This window comes from Paramisgurnus dabryanus, chromosome 16 (assembly GCF_030506205.2).
Source record: "Paramisgurnus dabryanus chromosome 16, PD_genome_1.1, whole genome shotgun sequence".
NCBI lineage: Eukaryota > Metazoa > Chordata > Actinopteri > Cypriniformes > Cobitidae > Paramisgurnus > Paramisgurnus dabryanus.
The window spans coordinates 19,991,749-20,016,473 of record NC_133352.1 but is presented as its reverse complement, the minus strand read 5'-3'; the positions used below and the strand labels follow the sequence as shown (position 1 = coordinate 20,016,473).

General features: G+C 38.4%; 1 protein-coding gene across 4 annotated transcripts; it reads left to right on the top strand.

The window, feature by feature from the left end:
* Positions 1–635: 635 nt before the first annotated feature.
* mcf2a (MCF.2 cell line derived transforming sequence a) lies at positions 636–24,086 on the top strand. 4 transcript variants are annotated; one of them, XM_065271888.2, is made up of 31 exons: positions 636–814; positions 949–1,196; positions 4,706–4,774; positions 5,476–5,590; positions 6,118–6,208; positions 10,042–10,161; positions 10,261–10,377; positions 10,466–10,615; positions 10,715–10,836; positions 10,921–11,035; positions 11,156–11,275; positions 11,360–11,551; positions 11,761–11,952; positions 12,072–12,246; positions 14,086–14,168; positions 14,330–14,412; positions 14,501–14,567; positions 14,692–14,807; positions 15,569–15,638; positions 15,724–15,816; positions 15,918–16,010; positions 17,956–18,081; positions 18,153–18,374; positions 18,614–18,706; positions 20,108–20,186; positions 20,280–20,343; positions 21,710–21,810; positions 21,918–22,030; positions 22,124–22,236; positions 22,327–22,430; positions 23,651–24,086. In XM_065271888.2, exons 2-31 carry the CDS (start codon positions 1,103–1,105, stop codon positions 23,689–23,691), a joined length of 3,333 nt encoding a protein of 1,110 aa, XP_065127960.2. In that variant the 5' UTR covers positions 636–814; positions 949–1,102; the 3' UTR covers positions 23,692–24,086. The 4 variants fall into 4 exon arrangements, 2 of the variants coding, with proteins under 2 accessions (XP_065127960.2, XP_065127962.2); XR_010535965.2 differs by having other exon boundaries at positions 636–1,196; positions 22,124–22,245; positions 23,651–23,685; XR_010535967.2 differs by lacking the exons at positions 22,124–22,236; positions 22,327–22,430; positions 23,651–24,086 and adding an exon at positions 21,021–21,162 and having other exon boundaries at positions 636–1,196; positions 21,918–21,942.
* The last annotated feature ends 639 nt before the right edge of the window (positions 24,087–24,725 follow it).

Here is a 24,725-nt window from a genome sequence, read left to right as displayed (position 1 = left end):
AAGTGCCCTTTTTTTATCCCAACTGATGGGTTAGTGTTACTCAATGAGTTAAAACAACCCAGCAATTGTTTTTTTTTAACCCAGCAGTGTGTTTTGTCCAATACTTACCCAACCCTGGGAAAAAATAACCTGGCACTTTTTAGATAAAGTTTATTCTGTGCAACAATTCACTATGAATACAGATAATATATGTCCACTAGACATTGCAGCTCTGAAATAACATGGACATGGTTGTCGAAGTATAAATAGTGTTTTTGTTTTTTTTTTCTTTTTATAACAATGCCTCTTATTCATATATTTGTCTTTATGCATTTTTCCCCACGTCATACGCTTCTGTATTTTGAACAATGAAACTCCTTTGTGCTGTGAAGAAAAAATATTTTTGCTTTCAATAGTGATATTCAGAACAGCTTGTGTGTGTCAGGGAGAGAGAGAAAGAGGGCGTGCAAGCAAGCAAGGATGAGAATGTGTGTAATATAGCCTGCAGAACAGTGAGCATTTACAGTAGGCCACTGCATGTGAGAAAACTGACCAATGAGGAAAAAAGAGAAGAGCAGGGGGCGGAGTCTAAACTATACAGTGGAGAAAGTCAATGGGGAGGGAGTTGGCAGTGTGTCAATAGTCTGAGCCTTACAACGATGCAGAACTGACGCACCTTAACTCTCCAGAGTCAGGACTTTAAAGCCAGAGGGAGTTAGCTGTATGCTATAGGGATGTAAACCATCAGCGCCAGTTCTGTTTGGGACATGACACCATTCTCTAGAGTACCTCATCCTCTCTCTCTCCCCTCCCTTACAAGTGTGTTGTTTGTAAGGTGAGATGTGCTATTGCAGTAGCACTATCGGCTGCAGCAGGCTGTTTGTCATAGATATTTCCGGATACTGTTTCCTTTAGTGTGAGTTTGCGGATACACTTGCTTCTGCTAAAGGTGACTTGTGGATTTTACAGCTGTGAGTTGTGCCACGGACACACCGCAGTGGACTGAAGCCTCTTAGCCGGGATCTGTTCTGAGGAGGTGGTGAGATGGAGCCTGGGTGCCGAGGGATCTGAAACGCCTGAAAGGCCCAGAATCAAGTCACTCCTCTCTAAGAACAGCCAGGGCATGGGCACAGCCTCTCAGCAGGAGCCCCAGAAAGACATGGAGGGCTATTACAACCTTTTGCAGGCAGGCTCCGAGCTTGAGAGCACACTGCAACGTGAGTATGCAGATTATACAGTCATTTATGTATTTAACACTTAAACATTGTGAATCACTTGAGGATGTACTTAGACGGCGCCACGTTTGTAATACACAGGAAGATAAATGATCCCTAACTGTCACTAAGGTGGTACCGTTTCGTAAAGAACACCTTTGCAACAAAATTAGTGGCTCAAATGTACATATTGATACCAATTGCATAGCTACATAACTTTACCTAAATGGCAGCTAAACCCCAGTAACAGCATGGGACCATTTTTGGCCTTTATTTATTTTTTAACTATGTAGTGGTCATGGAGTCAGGATGTTTACAGTATATTGTTAGTTCAATGGGTTTGGCAGTAGTGGATCATAAATGTGATTTGTAACTTAATAGTTTTATCCATGAGACCAGAGTAGTTTGGATGAAAGCTTTGCAAGGTTGAACACTTTTGCATTGGAAAGGATCAGCCGTGCATGAGTGACGACATAACATTTTCCTAAAACCTCAGGATTAAAAGATGTAGGTCTGAAGATACTTAAACCTATACATTTATGATGTCATTTGAGATTAGCCCAGTTGTGAAATTGGATGAAAATAGATATTGTACTGTATACAGTATGCTAAAACAAGAAAGATGGCAGCAGTAATCCCTTGCTTTGCTCTTTAGCTCTGTGTTTGTCAAATCAAAGCTCTAAAGCCACAGCATTTTCTTTAGACCGTGACTCAGCTTCTTTTATATCTGCTGCTTTGTTTTTAAAGCTTTTATTCTAATGGATAGAAATCTACTGTAATTATACATTGTGTTTAGTGTGCTGTTTGATATTTACTTCATCTTCTGTTTGTCAAGGTGGATCCTGTGAAAGATTAGCATTGGCAGTGTGGCTCATATTCTTGGCATCTGTCCCCATGTTAGTGTTGTGTGTGTGTGTGTGTGTGTGTGTGTGTGTGTGTGTGTGTGTGCATGTGTGTGTGTAGTTCAGTGCTTCAAATTATCGCTGTGGAAAGGTGTTTTGTTTATGTTGTAATGACGCAAGTGTAATTGGAGACAGCAAGTGCAGTTAGATCTCAAGTTCAGAGAACAACTTAACTCTTATGAACACCTTTCTAGTCTTCGACATCTATGCTATAATAAAAATCTCCTAATTTCCTTACTTCAGATATTTTCAGCTAAGCTGTTTGAGAAATGTGGCAGAGGTTACCGGATATGTAGGGTTAATCCTCTGTTTTTGACACTGGGGGGTGGTTTCCTGGACTGGGTTTATCCTAGTCCCGGACTAGAATGGATGTTTGAGCTGCCTTAATTTATAAACATATTTTACTGACCTATCTTAACATATATCAGTGCTATTGTTTTTCAAGATGCAAACCAGTAACGTTTTATGTATGGTAAAAACTACTTAAATGTCCTAATACGGCCTAGTCCTGGATTAATTTAAACTCTGTTCGGGAAACCGCCCATGAGGGTTTAAATCCCACAAACATGACAATATTTACAGGTTTATACATGTGTGTGAGATGTAATCTTATTATTGTGAAAAGCTTTGCTTGAGGTGTCTTTCTTTCAATGCAATGGGATTTATGCATTTGTAATCTAACAACAAATTCATCATAGAGAGCCACCGCTTTGACTTGGTGCTTTAACTACATTTTTGTACATTTTAAATCCAGCTGACTAATCCGCTTAACATTTAGCTAAATATCTATTGACCTTAAAATGTATGAAAAGTAAAAAACAAAGTTGCACTGCAAAAACGTTGTATAGCATAGCCCTATGCTGTGCAACTTTTTTGCTGTGCAACTTTGTTTTTTCAATGCGTCTTTATAATTTGTTTTAAATTTAATTAACATCTGGGCTGTTCCAAAACCACAATCCTTTTTTTTATTAATAATTTATTCATTTTGAACCAAATAGCTAAATAGTGTTGCTGGCTTTACGAGTACAACTACTAAAGTAGGCATGTGTTTAATAGAATACTACAGATTTATTTGGGAAGAATGTTCCTGATATATTCCTACAGTAAACACCATGAGGATGTGTTTGGTTTAAACAGACAAGGGTTGTTATCTTTGAGCAAACCTGAAAGATGTTTTGAAAAAGAGCTTCTGTCCAATGTTAACAGTGTCAGTGAGTGCCTGAATTGATATTAGGGACATGGAAAAACAAACAAGAGAATTTGAGCAAATATTCTCAAGCTTCTTAGTTGCTTAATAGAGTCAATATTGTATGTTTAATCATTTTATTTTTACTTTCATTTATAATATATATTTTACTTCTAGATTACATTTGTGACACAATATAGACAGAGAATTGTTTTTTATGATCATAATTTAAAGGGGACATCACATGAAAATCTGACTTTTTCCATGTTTAAGTGCTATAACTGGGTCCCCAGTCGGTCCTTGTATCAATGTAGAAAATGTGAAAAAGAACAACCCAGTAACTTAGTTTTGGTTCTGCAAGCATGTGAAAAAATAGGTAAATTGAAATTTGGCTCCCCTTGTGATGTCCGAAGGTGATAATATCACCCAATTTTAACATGCTAAACTAAATGATCTACATGATATTTTGAGCTAGAACTTCACATACGTACTCTGGGGACACCAAAGTTTTATTTGACATCTTAAAGGTGCAGTGTGTAAATTTTAGCAGCATCTAGTGGTGAGGTTGCGAATTGCAACCAACGGCTCAGTCCACTGCTCACCCCTTGCTTTTGAAACGCATAGAGAAGCTACGGTAGCCGCCACCATAAAAACATGTCATCGTCGGAGACAACTTAGTAAAAAGTTTGTCCGTTAAGGGCTTCTGTAGAAACATGGCGGCACAATATGACGACTTCCACATAAGGGGACCCTCGGTGTTTGTAGATAAAAACGTCTCATTTTAAGGTAATAAAAACATAAATAAAATAAAATAAATAAAAAGGTCTTTATACACCCCTGATAATATAGTTTTGTATATTATTTAGCATTTCTGCCAAGAGATCCTTCTAAAAATTACACACTGCACCTTTAAAAAAGTATTGTGAAATGTCTCCTTTAATTGAAACATAAATGTACAGTATTAAGAAACCTAACTGGGCAATCTCTGCAACTACAAGAAAAACATGGTGTCGATGCTCAGTTCTTACTTTATATGCTATTTTCTAAGTCTAAATGTTTCTTTTTTAGCCACAATGTCATTAAAACACCACTGTATCTGTAAGATGTTTATTAAGCTTTACAATCAGCATTAATCATTTAATGGAGAATGTAACTTACATTCTGAGAACTTTGCATTTGACTAAGTGTATTTGTCTCACTCTTCGCAACGTTTGTGAGGAGTCAATTAACAAACCGTATGTCATGTCTTTTGTATAGCAGTATAAATAACAGGTCTTTGTTGTTTTCACAGGTAAACACTGGGTGGCGGTGTTTCTTAAATCATTCCACAGTACAGTGGCATTGTTTTGAAACTCAGTAACAGTAACATGACCTAAACCTGGCTGCTGTGTTATTTATGTGACTCCTCTTCATTATCTTTTCAGAGGTTACAGTCCCTGTGAGTATGCAGGAGGTGGCTGGCTACATTGAAAAACAAGTGGCCTATTTATCAGGTGGGGGATTTATATCCAAACTTCATCTGCTCAACATCATAATAAAAATGTGTTATCTGAGTATTGTCTAATATCTGATAAATTGTTTTGGCTAATGTGTAGGCCAAAGAGAAGCGTCATTTATACTGTAAATAGAAATATATCTTTGTGGAGGTAAAGGGAAATTGTAGGCTACATAAGGATTAAAGTACGCATAATGCTATATTAAATGTGTTCTGATTGTTAAAATGTGTTATTAACTGCGAATCCAAAATTGAATGTTAAAAAACGCCAAGTAAACAAGTAAACAAATTTCGGAAAAATAGGCAGGATTCTCTGCTCTCAAATGCAGGGGGCATGCCTGTTGTCTGCGCTGAAACCTCACCCACTCGCGCGAAAGCTGACATCTCTCTCAACTTTGCAACCTGAATGGATGCTCTTGATTGTGTTAGGGGCGGAGCCACACACAAATCCTGAACTTAGAAATGGAGTTTGACTGTCGAATTCCAGAATTCAGTACTACATAGTTTACAATCGTTGTAACGCATTTCAGCAATACATTTTACATTTAAATTCTTTGAATTGTCTTTACACGTACTTTAATGGCTTGTCTCATCAGTAAGCTCAATAAGGTTGAGGTCATTTACAGCATAAACTCAAAACAATGGCAATCAAACTGTTAACAGATAGCTGATAATATGATATGTTTATTTTAATACCAGGAGGTCGTGGTGAGGATTCTAGTGTCATCATCACTCTCCCAGAATGCTCTGCTTTCAGTGACATTCCTGAAGAAGCTTTGGCCAAAGTACTCTCATACCTCACATTGATCCCAAGGTCTGTGTTTAATATATTCTGTCCATCTCACTGCATTGCAGTGCAGCAACAGTCCCTTATGTATTCAGTTCACTTGCAACCAGCCTGTATCCAAATTGAACCATATAAATGTATTCGCTATGTATAATGCAGTACAGTATGCTGTAGTGTAACCACAAACATTTTAGCAAGGTCTTAGTCATGCTGATACAATATAACTGCCAGAACACTTGAGGTTTTCATGATCAGATTGTACCCCCATCCAATGCTCTAACATAAGTGACCCAGTGTGTGAAAGTGATCGAGTGGTGATTTACATAAAATCTTCTTACATATTGTATAAAACATAGGAATACATCCTTGATATATTAACATTGAATGAGTAAGGCTATGTCAAATCATTAAAATCAAACTTTGTTGCTTCTAATTTTATCATGCGATTATGAGACTTATAGCCTGTTTTTCACAGGCAGGGTCATATACACAGTATCATGCTTATATGTAAATATAGTTAAGCAGTTACAGTGATGCATTTCAACTGTTTCCAGAGCCCGGCAACCTGGTGTCAAATTTATCATCGTTTTAGACCGAAGATTGGATACTTGGAGCTCGATCAAAACAGCCCTCGCTAGAATTGCGGTGAGACACATTCATGGTTTCCTTTGCTGTATTCTCAATATTGTCCTTATTTTTCTATAAAAATCTGTATTGCACTTTAATTTGTAAGTTTAATCAACAAAAATGTACAAGTCATTTCAGCTTACAATTTTTAACGAGTTGCTGTAACTTAAAAAATAAAGTTAAAGGTGGAATACGTCGAATTCGCCACTAGATGGCGCCAAAACAATAATAATAACAAATGACGTAGATTAATGACGCTCTGAAGCAGCGTGGAATTATGGGATTAGTAGTCTTTAACTCAACCACTGATGGCCATCAATTAGACCCGAACGAGAAATCACATTGACGGATAAGGTAATCAAGCCTTAAAAATGTTGCATTTGCTGACATTGCTTATTTTATTATGCAAAGTTATATGTAATGTTCAAAACGAAATTGTTAGTCGGATGTTACAGTATTAGTCCAAATTCGATGGTGTATTAACACACCACAGAATTAAGTGTTCAAACTAACAATCGCCAATAATTTTTCACATAATGTATTGACAGTACAAATCTTATTGTGAGGTTATGATGTAAAATTATGATAGACTGTACAGTACCAAACTCTACTCTTAGTAAGTGCCTGAAAATGACCTTTTGCGTTATGTTATATTGCAGTACAATGCCTCTTAATGTGCATTATATCGTCCGCGGGAAGACGCATTGATTACAGTCTACACACTAATCTTGTGATAAATATAATAGCATAAGATTTTTGAAGGGTTACGAATCAAAACAACTCACCTGTCGCGTAAAACACAAGCAAGATCAGCATCTAGTTAAATGTTGTCGCAAAGCTCTCTCCATCCAGATAATGCAACAGCACTGCACTGCCCCATGTCACTGTTTAGAATGGCAATTTTCTCACGATTTACAAGTAGTTGAAAACACTGCACCTTTAAAATAGCTTAAGTTTTTAATGTATAATAGCTTTAGTTTAGTTTTTTTTTTTAATAATATATAACAACTCATCACTAGTCAAGAAAGTTAAAATGAATTGTAAAACCAAATTGATTAAACGTAAAAAATTACATGTAAAAAGGACGTTTTACAGTGTAGCTTTGTCGAAGTGTGACGTAATTTTTTTCACCCTATTAGGCCAGTAGCGTTTAGTATAGTTAGCTGAAGTGCAAAAGAATGTCTTATAATTTTTTCAAGCTTTTGTTTTCTAAATGTGACTTTTCTTAGGGTTTTGGGGCACACTGATTTATGGATATCCTTGTGTCTAACATGCTAAAATATGGGGACTTTATGATTAGCTACATCTTTATTTTGGGGATCTTTTTGTTGAGCGCTCGGCCTCGTACTGTAGCTGTCCACGGTGCTGAAGTGAATGTATTCAGCGTGTGCTCAATTCTCCAAACGCTGCATCTTTTCAGTAAAGTTATATGATGATATATGTACCCGAGCTCACTGAAGGGAATGCATGAGTTAGCACAAACTCTGCGCAGGTTTTTGCATGATGACGTTGTTGGGGAGAGGTGAGAAGAACAGACCCTCCAGTGACAGCAGCAGCAGTGGCGCTGCGGCGATGAAACCTGCAGACCGCTCACTGCAGCGGGCACCGGTTTGCCAGGACAGGATGGGCGAGGTTAGGAGGTCCCTTCATGCCTTTAAAACACCCGTAGCTATGAATGAGCGAAACTGCAGGCGAGGATGTCCGAGGATCCGCCGGAGCACGGTAATACAGTATGTCTGAAGTGGTTTGCTAGAAAAGCCTGAAGAGTTGGCTCGAAGTTTAGACAGGCAGACTGCGTCAGCTGCGATCAGTGCACTGCGGTGCGACGGAGGCATTCAGCTTCGTCATTCTTGTCATGTCTGCAACCGAAGCGATTACTGTATCGTGTAACATTTAAACGAGATGTTATCGCGAATAAATACGTTTCGATGTTGTATTGTCGCTGTTGCACATGCGTAAGGACGACTCAATGTCAAGAGTGATGTCGTTAGATTTGTCATCATCTAAACAGTTCACCGTAATGCTGTTTTGATGTTTGTTTCGTTTTCTGAGGTAATCCGTTTAGACAGACAGTTTTGTTCCTAAAAGACTTGTCATGTATTCTTGTGTCTCGTGTCTGCTCCTAATGGATCAATAAATACTACACACGTGAGCTGGATCCAACTTCGGTTACAGTAGCTATCATCGGAGTTAAAATGTTAGCGTGCTGTTTTATTTCGTTTTAGTTCTTAATTTGATTGTAAGGTTCCTTGAAGGAACTGTGCCTCGAGAGACTGCTTGTCACTTATCTGTAGGGGTGTCACTGCACTGTAAGCCTATTCCTTAAATGGTTTCCCTTAACGTTAATGGTTTTAGAGTAAACGTTTTGATGGATTGATAACCGTTTGTACGTTTTAGCTTACATGGTTTACTTATGTCTCCTGCAGTTATACCAAAGTACATTTTGGTTATGCACTTTAAAAAAATTCTGGGTTATTTCCAAAAAGGGACATTTTAACCCAGCCTTTTATGTTTGACCCAACAATGGGTTAAAACAACCCAGCATTTGGGGTTGAAAAAGCATGGTTAAATCACAACCCAACTGGCTGGACTCGTCCCTTTTAGACCCAATGCCATAACCCAACCTTGAGTATTTTTATTTTTAAATTAATTTAAGCAATTTCAGCTTGTTTTTATGTCAACTTTCTTAAGGCAAAAATTTCAATAGTATGTTAAAATGACACAGATACAGTAGTTGCTGAAACTAAAGAATGTAAATAAAAATTAACTCTTTCCTCGCCATTGATAAGTTATCTCGTCAATTAAAAGAAAACATTTGCATAAAAAGTGTTCCTGATGAGTTATGTTAATCTGCAATACCGCGATTATCACTTACCCAATTTATGCAAAAAACTGAAGCCAAAATGTTATATACTCATTTTAAACTCGGTGTATGTTTTGATAATCTTTCTGAATTTGATCTCTAACAAAATCCCCTCACAAACATGCAATTATCGCAGCTTTTTGCTAAAAAAATTATTTTTTAAGAAAAATACCGATATTTAAGAATTTATAAGCAGAGAAAAAATATAAATAGGATGAAACTTTTTCCTGTGTTTGTTTGTTTGTTTATAGTTTGTTTGAAAGCAGAGGATCTGTTTTTTCATTTGAATTTTTCAAAAAATGGCTGGCGGGGAATTAGTTAAAGACTGCATCCGAAACCCAAGGTAGCTAACTTGTTGCCTCGCTGCCTCATGAAGGAAACGTATTCGGACAGCCTTCATAGGCAGCATAATGGAATTCTGTTTGAAATATAAACAGGTAGCACATTTGTGATAACTAAAAATTGTGGGACAAGATAATGAAGGTATTCCAGGAGTCAGGGAGTAAAGCAAGCATTGGATTAGTTAACTTTTGCTTTATTTGACTTCGACACTTTTCTGTCTATTTAGTTTCTATTTATTCATGTTGATCCTCAAATTTCTAAAGCTTTTACAGTATAGATGGTTTCAGCAGTAACAACATAAACAAGCAGCTTTTGTGGAACACACAAAACTTCCGGTAAACTCCGCTAAGAATAAATAACTACAAAGTCCTTTTAAAGTAGTTTATTTATATAACAAGCAAAATAAACAAAACGTAGATTACCTAGGAAACAAAAACATGTGTTATTTTTAATGAAGTATTTGTTCAAGAGTTCAGTTTAGCAACTAGTCAGACCATTAAACAAACAGAAACCGGAATTAAAGTAAATTACAGACTAGACGCGTAATCGTGTCATCGCACGTGCGTCCGATGAAACCGTCTATACCTGTACATTCCTCTCTGCAGTTTATGTGTGTATCTGTGATCACTCTGTGCTTCTCTTTTAGGCATCATTCCCTGGAAACCTGCATCTGGTCTTGGTGCTGAGGCCAACCAGTTTCTTCCAGCGTACCGTCACTGATCTCGGCTTCCGCTTTAGTCAGGAGGACTTCATGCTTAAAATGCCCGTATGACTCAACTTCAACATCTTTCAATTCTAGTCTATCTGAACTGCTGTATTATCCTGACCTGTACGTACTTGTATGTGCTCTTGTGTGTGTTGTTAGGTGGTGATGCTCAGCTCTGTCACAGATCTCCTGCGTTACATTGATGAAAACCAACTGACCTCAGAGTTTGGAGGAACTCTAGACTACTGCCACAGCAACTGGATTGTCTTGAGAACAGTAATGCTAGCAGCGCAGTATCGATATACAATCATTTAAATGCACAGAAATCTAACTTCAAATGAGATGCTTACCATGCTTTTCACAGGCTATTGAGAGTTTTGCTGTTATGGTTAAGGACATCGCTCAGATGCTGCAGGCCTTTGGTACAGAGCTGGCTGAAAGCCAGTTATCAGAAGAGTGCAATGCTATTGAGCTCCTTCTGCTGTCTCACACTGAGAAATACAGGAGACTTAAGGTAGCACATTATGTTTTACAGTACATTGGGTGGGGAATATTGCACCTCTTGACTTTGTGATGTCAATAACAGCACAACATAATGTGCTTGTGTGTTCAGGACGCCATCAGATCAGTGATGAGGGAAGGCCGACAGCTGCTCTCTAACCTTGAGACTTCAAGGAAGGAAGGGCACTCGGACACAAATTGGGATATAACCCAAGACTGGGATACCATGCAGAGGTACCTTATCTGCATCAAAACGCACATTATTTTTTTCGAAGTGATCTTGAGATCAAATTTCTTATAATGCCTGTCTTCTTGCAGGCTGCTGGCTCAGCTTTCTGACATGGAGATGGCTTTTGATGGCTTCTTTGACAAACACCACCTGAAGCTACAACAATATTTACAACTGCTGAGATACGAGCACAGCTTTCAGGAGGTGTGCTGCTTATCTGTCCTTTTTTAAGATTTGGTTTTAGTTTAGATGGATACAACTTTGGCTTACGAGTGTTGAATTTCAAGATAAATTCGTAGTTTTATCGCATTTCCTTTCTGTCAGATGGAAAGCTCTTTAGAGAAGTTACGAGCTCAGGAGAGGAAGGTGAACGTTACTGGAGAATCCTTGTTCCAGATGGAGCAGACGGCCAGAGAGCTGGACAGCCTGGAGAGACGTGCGCAGGTAGCTGCATCAAGTCTCGCTGTTCTGTTGCATGTGCAGACACTCACTGCACCGATCTTTCTGACAGAGGTGTGTGTGTTAAAGGAGGAGATGAGCCGTGCTCAGGTTATTATCCTGCATGGGCATCAGCTGGCTGCCGGGCATCACTACGCCATGGCTCTGATCATCCAGCGCTGTAATGAACTGAGACATCAGTGTGACAACCTGACCTCTGCCCTCAGTACTAAATGCAACACGCTTGCTCAAACAGAGACTTTACTGCGGCGCCTTGAAGAGGTGAAGTAATACTATACACTTTCTTACAGTCAAGACCAAAATACACACACAAGTAATATCTCTAATGCGCTCTACATTATGGATGTAGATGTTATAAGAATTGCTACATTAATTTTTTTTTTTTAATTATTTAAAAAAGTTGACAGACGTATATAAGGATATTCGAGTGCTAATGTATGATATTATTAATTCTGTTAATCGTCTTGCAGGCCCAGCGCTGGTGTGATGATGGTGCGTATCTCTTGGCCAATCAGCAGGTGGATAAATTCCAGTCCAAAGAAGGTGCACAAGCTGCTCTTCGAGATATAGAGAAGTTCCAGGAGGGGGCGCCACCTCTCCTCATTGCAGGCTCTGATGTGCTCTATCTGGAGTTTGAGTCAGTTCTCACTTCTTATTTACTGGTAAATGCTGACTTGTTTGATTGTTCTTTTAAAAAGTAGCATTTTTTTGACTAATTTGGTTTAATTTGTCATATTTATGAATGCTGATTGCTAAGTGTGTTATCTTTGCTGCTTTCTAGGCCCATATAGAGAAGACATTTGAAAAGCATAGTTCTGTGCAGGCTTTGATTCAATGCAGACAGAAGAGCCTGAGGAAGATGGCAGACAAACTTGTACGGCCAGTCCAACTGGTTACCCCTCGGCCAGAGAACCCACCACCGCGCTCGAAATCTCCCCTCTTCTCCCCCAAGCATGGTGTGTTTCAGTGGAAGAAAAACTACATTAATTTTAACTTGAAAATTATTAGTGAGGGAATGATTATGATAATCTTTGAAATATATAATACTTGCAAGATTTTGCATTAAATTCTATTTATATTTTAGTAATATAATAAAATATTCAACGGCTTCAGCAGGAACAACATAAACACATGGCCTTTGTGGAACAAACGTAACTTCCGTTAAACTCTGCAAAGAATCAATAACAACAAAGTCCTTTTAGAGTAGTTTATTTCTGATAACAAGCAGAATAAACAACACATAGTTCAAATCATAACTAAAGTGTATCAAAAACTACACTAACACAAACTTCACATAGCTAACGTTACTGTGTAGAATGTGTATTACCATAATGTACAGTACTGTGCAAAAGCCTTAGGCCACCATGCCAGAATTAGATTTATTGTTTTTTCAATGTTATAGCAATCATATATAATTGTTGCTCAGTCTTTTTAATATAATACATCCAGAAAATACAGAAAATGTGTATATAGTATTAAAAACTGTATAAAAATGTAAACTGATGTGAAGTTTTTAAGGTAAACTCCCCTTCCACTTGAACAATAGCAGGCAACTGCAGGATCTCTTGAACTTAAATAAAATGAAATACTAATTTTTAATTTTAAAGAAATTTTCATTCTGCCCCAAAACGCTCAAGATGTGTTTAGTGCCAAGAGAGGTCACACTAAACACCAACGATGCCTAAAGACGACATTTAGTCCTGAATTTTTTTTTTTACATATTTCCTGTATTTTCTGTATGTATCTTCATAAAATAGATTGAAAAATAAATATGGATGGACATTAAAACTTCTAAAACAACAAAGCTGGTGGTGGTGGTGGCCTAGGACAGTGGTTTTCAAGCTGGGGGCCGCGAGATGGTGCCAGGGGGGCCCCAGTTTTGACATTTTATGAAATACATTAATTTATCATGAATTCTGTGTAATTAAACCTAAAAAAATAGGGCTACTAACCAAAAGCACTACTTTTTTGTATAATTTACATTTTTCTAATTAAAATGTTGAGTTTTAGAACGTTTTTTGTCACAAATTTTCTTTGGGGGGCCGCGAAGGAATGCATCGTACACAAGGGGGGCCACACGCTGAAAAAGTTTGGGAACCACTGGCCTAGGACTTTTGCACAGTAATGTTGACAATCTACACTACAGATCAGCTGCCAAACCTCCCTTACATAGCGCTGATCCATGATCGCCATCTCCTTACATCTTTAGGAAACCAAAACATTTGTTATTTTTGAGGAGGTATTTGATCTAGAGTTCAGTTAAGCCACTAGCCAGACCATTAAACAAACAGAGACCGTAAGTTAAGTTACGTGTAGAAGTGAAACCGCGGTATCGCACGTGCGTTGTTAAATAATTTGCCACAGTACAAAATATATTGAAAATCTTGACACTTTAGTGAAGCTGTCAAAACAACTTACTTCAACAACTTATAGTCTTGAAAGTTGGGAATATTTAGATGAAAGATCAAGGGTAAGAGTGATGCAAACATGCAGAGCTTATCTGACATACTGAGATCTTGGTAACAGGCCATTAAAAGTCATCTGACAGGCATATGATGTGAATCATACACTACTGGGGTTTTATAAATGACTACAGAAGTCATGTCAAACTGTCTTATTTAAACTTGTGATCCTGTCTGAATGTTTTTCTTGATACCCTGACACAAACGGATTGTGAAGTGATAAGAATTCATACTGTGGTTACCATCCTACACTAATGGAAACTACATGATCCCCTTTTTATTATTATTGAATTATTTGATATTAACATACTTTCTTTTCTTTTCTTAAACCAGATTTTAATTCCGGTTTAAAGTTCACCTTTGATCTCCCACTGCCAGGCAAAAAAACTTCAAGGAAATGCCCAAACTCCAGGAAGGTAAGTGCCAGATTTTTCTTTTGAAATGCATTTCAGATGTTGGTTTAAATACCAATAGTCAGATTAAAAGCATGTGTTATATTACTTAAATTGTCCCGATCGGAAAAAGAATGGAAGAAGTGTAATGTGTGTAATTTAAATAAGTTTTCACTATGCTTCAGATTGAGGTGATTCATGACTATCAGATGCCCAACTCTCCCCCCTACTGTATAGATGGAGAGGAAGGTGCTGAACTACTGAAGCGGTGCGTCTGCTTTAGTCAATTTGTCTCTGCTTTACCTTGAAATAAACAATGTCACGTCCGCTGATCCTGTAAACGTGCATTTCTCCAGGCACGTAATGAATGAGCTGATAGAGACAGAGAGGATATATGTGGAAGAGCTGCTGGCAGTTCTCCTGGTAAGACGACTTTCATTTATATTCATAAATCTGCAGATTTTTGTAAAAATTGAGCAAAGGTTGAAGTTAAAGTTTTTAGATATTAAATGCACTTTAATGCATACTAATTTGTCTGGATTGGCAGGGCTACAGGGCTGAGATGGACAATCCGACACTTGCTTTGCTTCTGCCAACAAATCTCCGCAACAAGAGAGACGTGCTGTTCGGAAACCTGCCTGATATCTACAACTTCCACAGCAGGCAAGACCACACAAATATCCACACAGAAACTTCATCAGGTGGAGCCACGTCTAAACAATGAAAAGATGATTCTGTTTCTTGTGAGATAAAACGGCAAATCCTTTGGCTCTGGAAATCAGACACGACTGCACACTAACAGTTTTGACTTCGAGACAACTTCATAACCCCCCAATTTTAAATAAAACTTATCAGTTAATGCAGCTGTGTTTGTCAGTGGCTTTGAAACTTGTCTTGCCTGCTGTGTCGTCTTCCCAACTGAGGCAAATTGCCAAATTGGTTGACTGCAGGAGGTCGTTGTGCCAATTAAAGCATTTTAATTACAGCTAAATGGCTGTTGGTCAAATAAGAATTTGATTACGCCAATGAGAGCTCAGCAGGAAGGGAGCGCATCAGCTTTGACAGACAGCAGTGTTTGTCAGTCAATTTTATCAATCCATCACAGACAGAGAAAAGCTTAGTGGGACTTGAAATAAAAGAACGAAAATAGTTTTTAACACGCTTTTAGTTTTGCATATTAGTTTTTTTCATACTACACTTAGATGCAGTGTACAATGTTGCATTACTATGCACAAAACAGTTAGACTGCATGCTTAAGTGTTGTGCATGTAGTGCCCTACATGCAGTTTTATTGCACACGATATCCAGACTAAAGTTTTATAATCTAAGATGCTAGGACAACCTTGTCAAGTGACATTAAACATTAAACAGAGTTCCCCAAACATATATTTGAGTCTCAGACCTCTGTGGTTTCTGTCCTACAGTGTCTTCCTACAAGATTTGGAAAGCTGTCTGGATACCCCGGAGGCAGTAGGGGCATGTTTTCTGGAGCAGGTAAGGTGGGGAATATTAGTGGTGAGGTCATTCTTCTGGTATTTTCCGAAAACAGATTTAACACAAAATATCTGTATGTTTTCAGAAAGAGCATTTTCATTTGTATGAATGTTACTGTCAGAACAAGCCTCGGTCTGATGCCCTATGGAAACAGTTCTCCGACTGTCCATTCTTCCAGGTATTAAAAACGGTTTCCAGTTGCCTATAAAACTACCGTGCATCACTATGCAGCCAAAGCAGTAAAAGACTAAAAAACGAAAGATGTGCTGTATGTCTCAGGAATGCCAGAAGAAGCTGGAACACAAACTGGGTCTTGACTCATACCTGCTGAAACCAGTCCAGCGTCTTACAAAGTACCAGCTGCTACTAAAGGTGTGGGTTTGAAACTTGATCAATATTGAAAAGACATACTCACCCCAACACTCACATCGGTAGCAGACTGCAATCCTGTTAGTTCCTAAAATTTGAGTCTAGCTACTATAAAAAGCTGTGAGCTGTTATGATGGTTGCACATGATTGAATTTTCTTAAAACGATTTTTCTTAAAAAAAATTGTTGGATCTACGTAATTTTATTATGTACACCAGTTTAACATGATTGAATCATGTTTTCTTAAAATTAAATTTATTTTAATTAATGTTAATTTCATTTTAAGAAAACCTAATTTAATGATGTGCAAGCGATGTCTAGAAGTTTTTTTTCAGTGTATGTATTATACGTTTATCATATACTTTTGCTTTAAATTTGCTTATCACCAGCCTCAGGCCATTCAGATATACGGGTTAATTGGTAGAATCTGTTACAGTAAATGTCAATAATTTTTCAGCAAAGTCCACTAAGTTCGCAGAAGACGAATTTGATAAATGATGGCATGCAATAATTGGATTTCTATTGTCAAGCTGCAAGAGTTTTTTACCCGGTTTAAAGGAGGTTTACCAAATATGGATATTGACTGAATTTTCATAGCCTTTCACATTTTTTTTCTCAGAAAAGACAGTGACTGGAGTCTTTTTAGTAGTGGAGATTTTTGCATGTACTTCAAGGGTTTAGGAGTGAAAGACAATCAAAGTTATCAAATTCCAATAAAATGACTAAAATTTGTGTTAAGTTGCTGATTCATATCCTTTTTATTGCCATTAAAGGAAAACACCACCATTTTTCAATATTTTACTATGTTCTTACCTGAACTTAGACAAATTAATACATACCTATCTTTTTTTAATGCATGCACTTTTATTCTTTGTACAGCGCGTCATGAATGGGTTAGCATTTAGCCTAGCCCCATTTATTCCTTAGGATCCAAACAGGGATGAATTTAGAAGCCACCAAACACTTCCATGTTTTCCCTATTTAAAGACTGTTACATGAGTAGTTACACGAGTAAGTATGGTGGCACAAAATAAAACTTTTGTTTGGAGCCATAGGAATGAATGGGGCTAGGCTAAATGCTACACATTCAAGAAGCGCTGTACAAAGAATACAAGTGCATGTATTGAAAAAAGATAGGTAGTGTATTAATTCATCTAAATTGAGGTAAGAACATAGTAAAATATTGAAAAACGGTGGCGTTTTCCTTTAAAACCCCTTAACTGGCGCTGTCCTGTGTGCAGGAAACTTCAATATTTTCCATGTAAATTTTTATCGATCACGACAAACTATATATTGTTGGAAAGGTCTAATAATGAAGTTGTCATATTTCAAAACCTTGTAGCAATAATAATAATGCAGTGACAGTAATTGATTATTTAATATTTTCACCTCCGACACTTCCATGAAAACTGTAAAGGGATAGTTCACCCAAAAATGAATATTCTGTCATCATTTACTCACTCTCATGTTGTTACAAACCCGCATAAATTTCTTTTTTTCTGATGAACACAAAGGAAGATATTTTGAGAAATGTTTGTAATCAAACCGTTTGGACCCCATTCTCTTCCATAGTTGAAAAAAAAATACTATGGAACCAAATGGGGTCCACGAACAGTTTGGTTACAAACATTTCTCAAAATATCTTCCTTTGTGTTCATCAAAACAAAGAAATGTATGCGGGTTTGTAACAACATGAGGGTGAGTAAATGATGACAGAATTTTCATTTTTGGGTGAACTATCCCTTTAAAGTGTCTTATTTAAAACAAGACCAAGATTATGAGACCCCACACACACATTACTGAATGCCTATTTACAAGAAAACATGTCAGACGCACTTTCATCTGAACTTTTCCGATGGTGTAGATTACAAAGTAATTGTTTTCTGATGTGTGGCTGGTTTTATTCATTAGTTGAGAGAGTAATTGTGTATATGTGCATTTGACAATAGGAGCTCTTGAAGTACAGCTCAGGCTGTGAGAGGATTTCTGAGCTGCGGGGGGCGCTAGCAGCCATGCTGGACCTGCTTAAATCAGTCAATGATTCAATGCACCAGATTGCCATCACTGGATATGAGGTGAGATTTTTTGCAAATGATTGTGGGCCTTCAAACATGTATTAACTGTGCTACCGTGCCATATGTTGCAGGGAGATCTTGGTGATCTGGGCCGTGTGTTAATGCAAGGCTCTTTCAGTGTATGGATCGGTCATAAGAAGGGTCCGACACGTGTGAAGGAACTTGCCCGCTTCAAGCCCATGCAGCGACATTTATTCCTGCATGAGCATGCGCTCCTGTTCTGCAAGCGCCGAGAGGAGCATGGAGAAAATGCTGACAAGACTTCCTCCTACAGCTTCAAGCACTGTCTCAAGGTAACACCACCCACTGTGAGCACATACAGTTTATCATCTCTGGTTGTCAAAAACAGCCCTGCGGACATCTCATACGCATGCGTCATTGTACTGCCATGTGACAACTGCTGCCATAGCTCCATCTGTTCGCGCCTTGATGAAAATTTATTTTGAGGAACTTTTAGATATGAATGTTTGTGTGATTTCAGAACTGTATGAGTTTTTTGGTTTTAAAATGCTTGCTGTGTTTACACTGACAGATGAGTGCAGTTGGCATTACGGAAAATGTCAAAGGAGACGTGAAGAAGTTTGAGATCTGGTACAGTGGTAGAGAAGAGGTCTATGTGATACAGGTAAACATGTTTAAAGGAATAGTCACCCAAAAATAAAAACTTAGTACAATATTTACACACCCTAAAAGTGGTCCTGTATTAAAGATGCAATGTTGGACTTTTAGATGGATATCTTGACAGAAATTCATTACTATATTATCAGTGGTGTATAAAGACTTTACCTAATGAACTGTATTGTTTTTATTACCTTTTAGAATGAGCCGTTTTATCTACATATACCGCGGGTCCCTTTAAATGGAAGTTGTCGTCATGTTTCTACAGTACAGTAGCCCTATACGGACAAACTGTTGTCTACGACAGCGATGATGACATGTTTGTCCTGTGGCGGCTACCATATGCGTATTAAAATTTGAGGGGTGAGCTGTTGTTTGCAATTTGCAATCTCGGCACTAGATCCTGCTAAAATTTAAACATGCCACCTTGCACACCGCCGCTGACTAGCAACTGCAAACGACCCGATCTTGTACATCAGGGATGGGCAACTTCGGTCCTGGAGGGCCGGTGTCCTGCAGAGTTTAGCTCCAACCATATGGCGGAACAGCACTTTTGGGAGTACTTCGACGCAGTAACACCCTCCCTCTCCCATTATGAGAGGGAGAAGGGAGTGGATTTTTCAGGCGAGTCGAAGTACTCCCAAAAGTGCTGTTCCGCCATACAATATAGTTCCTCTATTAAATCCGCTTAGAAAAGCGCTACGTTTTATTTTGTACCACCAAACTTGGTCTTATAACTACTCGTCTTAAATAAGAAAAACGTTGATGTGTTTGGTCACTTCTAACTTTATCTCTGAGTGGTACCATTGAATGAATGGGGCTAAGCTAAATGCTATCGAAGTGTCGCAGCGCGCCCCAGCGCTTACGTGCACGCACACAGATGATAGAGGGATGTATCAACTCTTCTTAGTTAAGGTAATAACATATTTTAATATTGAAAATGAGTAGACTATTCCTTTAACTGTTCCTTTAAAGGTGTGGTGTGGGTTTAGCAGCATTTAGTGGTGAGATTGTGAATTGCAACCAATCTTAATTCGAAACGCAAAGAAAAGCTACAGCAGTTACCACAGGACAAACATTTGTCGTCTGAGACAACGTAGGGACGAAGCTCGTTCTTTAGAAGAGTTTGTCTGTTTAGGGCTACTGTAAAAAAATGACGGTGACTTCCATGTACAAGGACCTGCGGTGTATGTAAAAAACACGGCTCATTCTAAGGTAATACAAAACAAAACAGTTCATTATATAAGGTCTTTATACACCACTGGTAATATAGTCAGGTATATAATGTTGCATTTCTATCAAGAGATCCTTCTTATAGTTACACAATGCACCTTTAAGGGCATAACTTATTTATATTACAGTACATGTATTATACAAACACTTAAAACCTGATTTACCTTTCTCACAGGCACCCACTGTGGAGGTAAAGATTGCCTGGCTGAACGAGATCAGAAGGATCCTGACCAACCAGCAGAAACAACTCAAAGGTCTCGATATGTTTCCCACGAATGAATATGCCTATTATTTTTGGCCTATGTGCACTATGAATAATCTGCTGTCGTCTTTTCTCATTGGTTCAGAGGAGTTGTGTCATTCCGCTGCAGTTTCAGAGCACATGCAGTTGTCTCCGCCCCATTCACTGAGGTAAGAATCCACCCCAAAACATTAAACCTCAGCCCCCATAAAATCTCTGATTGAGCCCTCATACTCAACACTCAACATGGCCAATTTCTCTCTCCCTGACTGACCCTTTGGCTTAGTCCAGCTTTTAGCTGTATTAAATCTGTCTTACAAGACACTTTCTTTTTTAGTATCCCGCCCACAGCTTCAGAACTCTGCTTTTGTAGTTCTTGCTTTAGCAACGTGTGCATATTATATGTAAGATGGGTCCAAAATTAACCATTTGCTGCACCTGCCAAGGATATTAGACATAAATATTTATGAAAAAAGCACTTCAACTAACAGTATTAAACAAATACATCAAAATGCACATCGTAATTTTATTTCCTATACTATTTTGGTGGCTTAATATTAAGAATCTTTCACACAAGTGTCACCCAATTGACGTAGTAGTTGACTTGAAGTTTATTCAATTATGTATTTACTGTACATCAATTCTTAATGCGATGTAGGAATTATAATCCAAATTACTCGCCTTTGTTTTGCATGTTAATTTTGGACCTTGTATGTAAGTCTGAAATATAGTATATTTTATATTGGCCTTTTGAACCTATACACTGATTCATGGGTATAAAGTGTAATAAATTTCTGATGATGATGGAGGATGAAGCCGCTGTGTATGGTTGCCTGTCATTCTGCAGGGCCGTGCGGCCTCCCCGTGGCGTCCTTAAGGGCTGCCTGCCCCGCCTGGACCTTGTGTCCCTGTCGGGGGGCGTGTGTGTGTGCCTTCGTGCTCGGAGCCCATGCCTCACTCGCCCCTCTCAGCGACAGTGACGCTCAGTGGTAAATCAGGCGGGAGAGGGGTCTCTCCGATCTGCGCTCCGTCATATACCGGGCTGCCTAACCATCATCGCACACCCCACCTCTCCGATCACAGCAGTGCCCTGCTCATCTATAGAATAGGGAGAGGCTTTGCAACCCCATTTCTGCATCCGTTTGCATGAAATGCAAACAGAATTGAACACCGAATGAGTTTGGTTTGACTTCATTGTTTTGGCTGTTGACAAACTTGATATATATATATATAGCTCAGGTTCTTAAAACGTATCTCCACAAATCTTGTTTTCACTTCATTTTTATCAGCATGTCTTTATGCTGACATGCAGAGGCATAGGAACAATCTGAAAAATGTTAGTGGGGCACAATATAAACATTTTCAGTTTGAATCACGTCTGTTATGATGGTTGCTACGCCCCTGCTGAATTAGGCTGCCATCTCTCCATATCTGCCAGCTTTTTACATGGTTTATGCTGAGCTGATGGTGTGTTATGAATGATATATGTATGTTCAGACGTGTGAATGTTTATTGACTATTTTTCTCATCTCACAGCAAACAGCCCAGAGCGTCAGTCAGCTCGGAGGGGAGTGAGTCGGGTCAGAGCAGTCCAGACCCGCTCAGTTGCTCCAACAAGCACCAGCCCAGCAGACGCAGTGAGTATTACACTCGCATATAAACACTTGGGTTATGAACGGATATCATAAATATATTGGATAGATGAATTCTTTACAATGAAACATGCATGTGGGTAATACTGTAGGCTGGCCAGGTGCACCCTATTCTGTAGATATCTGTGAAGGTCTGGAGGACTGGAGTGGAGCAAATGGCCTCTCTAATCCATCTGACACCGAGGAGGAAGACGCTGCCCATCTGGTGAGAGACGTACATCTTAATCATTTGCATAAAGTGTGACTTGGCAAAGGCACCCTTCTCTTTAGCAGATTTTTCTTTTCTTTTTTGCTTTAGGTACCAGGCAGATACAGAGCTTTCGTCAATTGGCGGAGAAACGGGTCGGATCATTTGATCATTAAATGTGGTGATGTCATACAACTGCAAAACGTGGAGAACGATGGCCAGTGGTGAGTGATGTATGTGGGTTCCAGGCGACTACCAGATGGTGCATATACTCTATGTAGGGTTTAGTATGAACTAGTTTGGTACTTTTACAGGCTGGTAAAGAATCTGAGTCGTAGACAGGAAGGCAGAATTCCTTCTGCCAACCTTCAAGGCATCCTGGGAGATGGCATCAAAAATCACTCCAGCAGGCTAGTAGGTGAGAGACCAGCTGCTTCAAAAATCCTGTCAGTGAAATCCTAAAATATAATGTGCTTTTAATAGTGGATTTATTAAAGGGACAATCCACTTTTTTTTGAAAATATGCTCATTTTCCAGCTCCCCTAGAGTTAAACATTTGATTTTTACTGTTATGGAATCCATTCAGCTGATCTCCGGGTCTGGCGCTAACACTTTTAGCATAGCTTAGCACAATCCATTGAATCGGATTAGACCATTAGCATCGCGGTAAAAATAACCAAAGTGTTTTGATATTTTTCCTATTTAAAACTTGACTCTTCTGTAGTTACATTGTCTACTAAGACCGACGGAAAATTAAAAGTTGCGATTTTCTATGCATATATGGCTAGGAACTATACTCTTATTCTGGCGTAATAATCAAGGACTTTGCTGCCATACCATAGCTGCAGTTGGCGTAGTGATATTATGCAGCACCCAAAAACAGTCAGGCAGTGCATAATATCATAGCGCCTGCTGCAGCCATGTTACAGCAGCAAAGTCCTTGATTATTACGCCAGAATAGGGGTATAGTTCCTAACCATATCTACCTAAAAAAAAACACAACTTTAAATTTTCTGTCTGTCTTAGTAGACAATGTAACTACAGAAAAGTCAAGTTTGAAATAGGAAAAAATATTGAAACTCTTTGGTTATTTTTTAGCGTGATGCTAATGGTCTAATCAGATTCAATGGATTGTGCTAAGCTATGCTAAAAGTGCTACCGCCAGACTCTTAGATCGGCTGAATGGATTCCAAAACTGTAAAAATCAAATGTTTAGTTCTAGGGGAGCTGGAAAATGAGCATATTTTCAAAAAAAGTGAAGTGTCCCTTTAATAAAAAACAAATAGGTCTCAAATGACAAGCAATAATTGTATCTCATTACTAGCTACAGATAGTAATAACCAAATCAAATGATTTTTTATTATATAATCTAAATGTGCTATTTGTATAATCTTTATTCATCAATTATTCTACTTTATTATATTATTGACACAAGCCCTTTTTATTTATCTATATCTGGTTTTTGGTCAAATGTGGGCTCTCAGCTCAGGCCCTGCCAATTCAAGGCCATACGACATTGGTCCTATTACCGGCACTATATTCTATCTAAACCCATTTAATATAGTTGTCTGAAGAAGTATTGATTTTCAGATGTTTGTTTCTCCTTGTGATGATCATATTGGCATATCTTCTCTGCAGACCCAGGGAATCAAAAAACAAGAAAACTCAGCTCACCATAAAGGACGTATTCAGCGCTGTCTTGAACCTTCACATACTTCACACAAACTCTAGTGAATCAGATTGTATTTGACTACATCATTGTGAACTTCATGGATTCAGATCTGAACGGCTGGATGATATTCAGAATATTTCAGTGTTCTTTCAGTGTACTGGATCCTCATGGACGGGTGCATCAAAATGCATCACGGCTGGTTTTTATATTTCCAATCATAAATGTGAGGATGGTCCGCTCCAGCCCATTCAGAATTCCAAGAGAGCGCTCTTAAAGGTCTTTCCTCTGCCTGAACACTTCAGTCCTCCTGACTTCTTTGGGATCGTCCCAGTAGACTTATCAATTGGTTTTTTTAAGGCCTAAATCACAGTTGCTGTGTTGACAGTGAACTCTTATGGGCCTATGGAGCATCTTATTTGTAAAAACTTGAATTTTTTAAAATTTATTTTATGTTATGTATCATGTAATGTTATTGTTGACATATTTATAACAGAAAAAGCTCTCCCTGTGAGCTTCAATGCCAAACCGTGTAGTGCCATAATGTCTCCTATTCCTAGTGATTTCATGCAGGTTTTGCTCAACAGCATTTGTGCACTAGCTTCTATTACCTCAAAAATATTCTTTATAAGCACTTTATCCAGGGCACATGCATTTACTTTGTGGCCTTTTGCATCTCTCTACAGCTTTAAACCAGATGAATTTTGCATGCAGGCAAATCGTATCTCTTTTCAATAACTTCTGCACAACTTCAGTTGGGCACTTGACATGCAGAATCTTCTCTGCCAGCTCAATGGCCCGTGGGCTAAGAATGTGAATGTTGACTTCGGGCCACAAATGGAAACGAGCACTTACAAAATCATTTTTTAAGGTGGAGATGTGTGTTTTTGGCAAAGTATGACTGCAAAATCACAGCAGTTTTTTATTCAGAGAGCTGATCATACAGAAAACATTAAATCTAGCCAGTGTTTTGAATGCTTAATGAAAAATTGATTGCAGCCTTATATAAATGTATTACTTAAAATCAGGCTCCCGGTTGGAAGC

Coding starts and splice junctions, on each gene's coding strand:
- mcf2a (XM_065271888.2), top strand. CDS start 1,103: ATGGGCACAGCCTCTCAGCAGGAGCCCCAGAAAGACATGGAGGGCTAT. Junction 15,817..15,917: donor CCGACTGTCCATTCTTCCAG/GTATTAAAAACG, acceptor TGTATGTCTCAG/GAATGCCAGAAGAAGCTGGA. Junction 18,082..18,152: donor TTGCCATCACTGGATATGAG/GTGAGATTTTTT, acceptor CATATGTTGCAG/GGAGATCTTGGTGATCTGGG.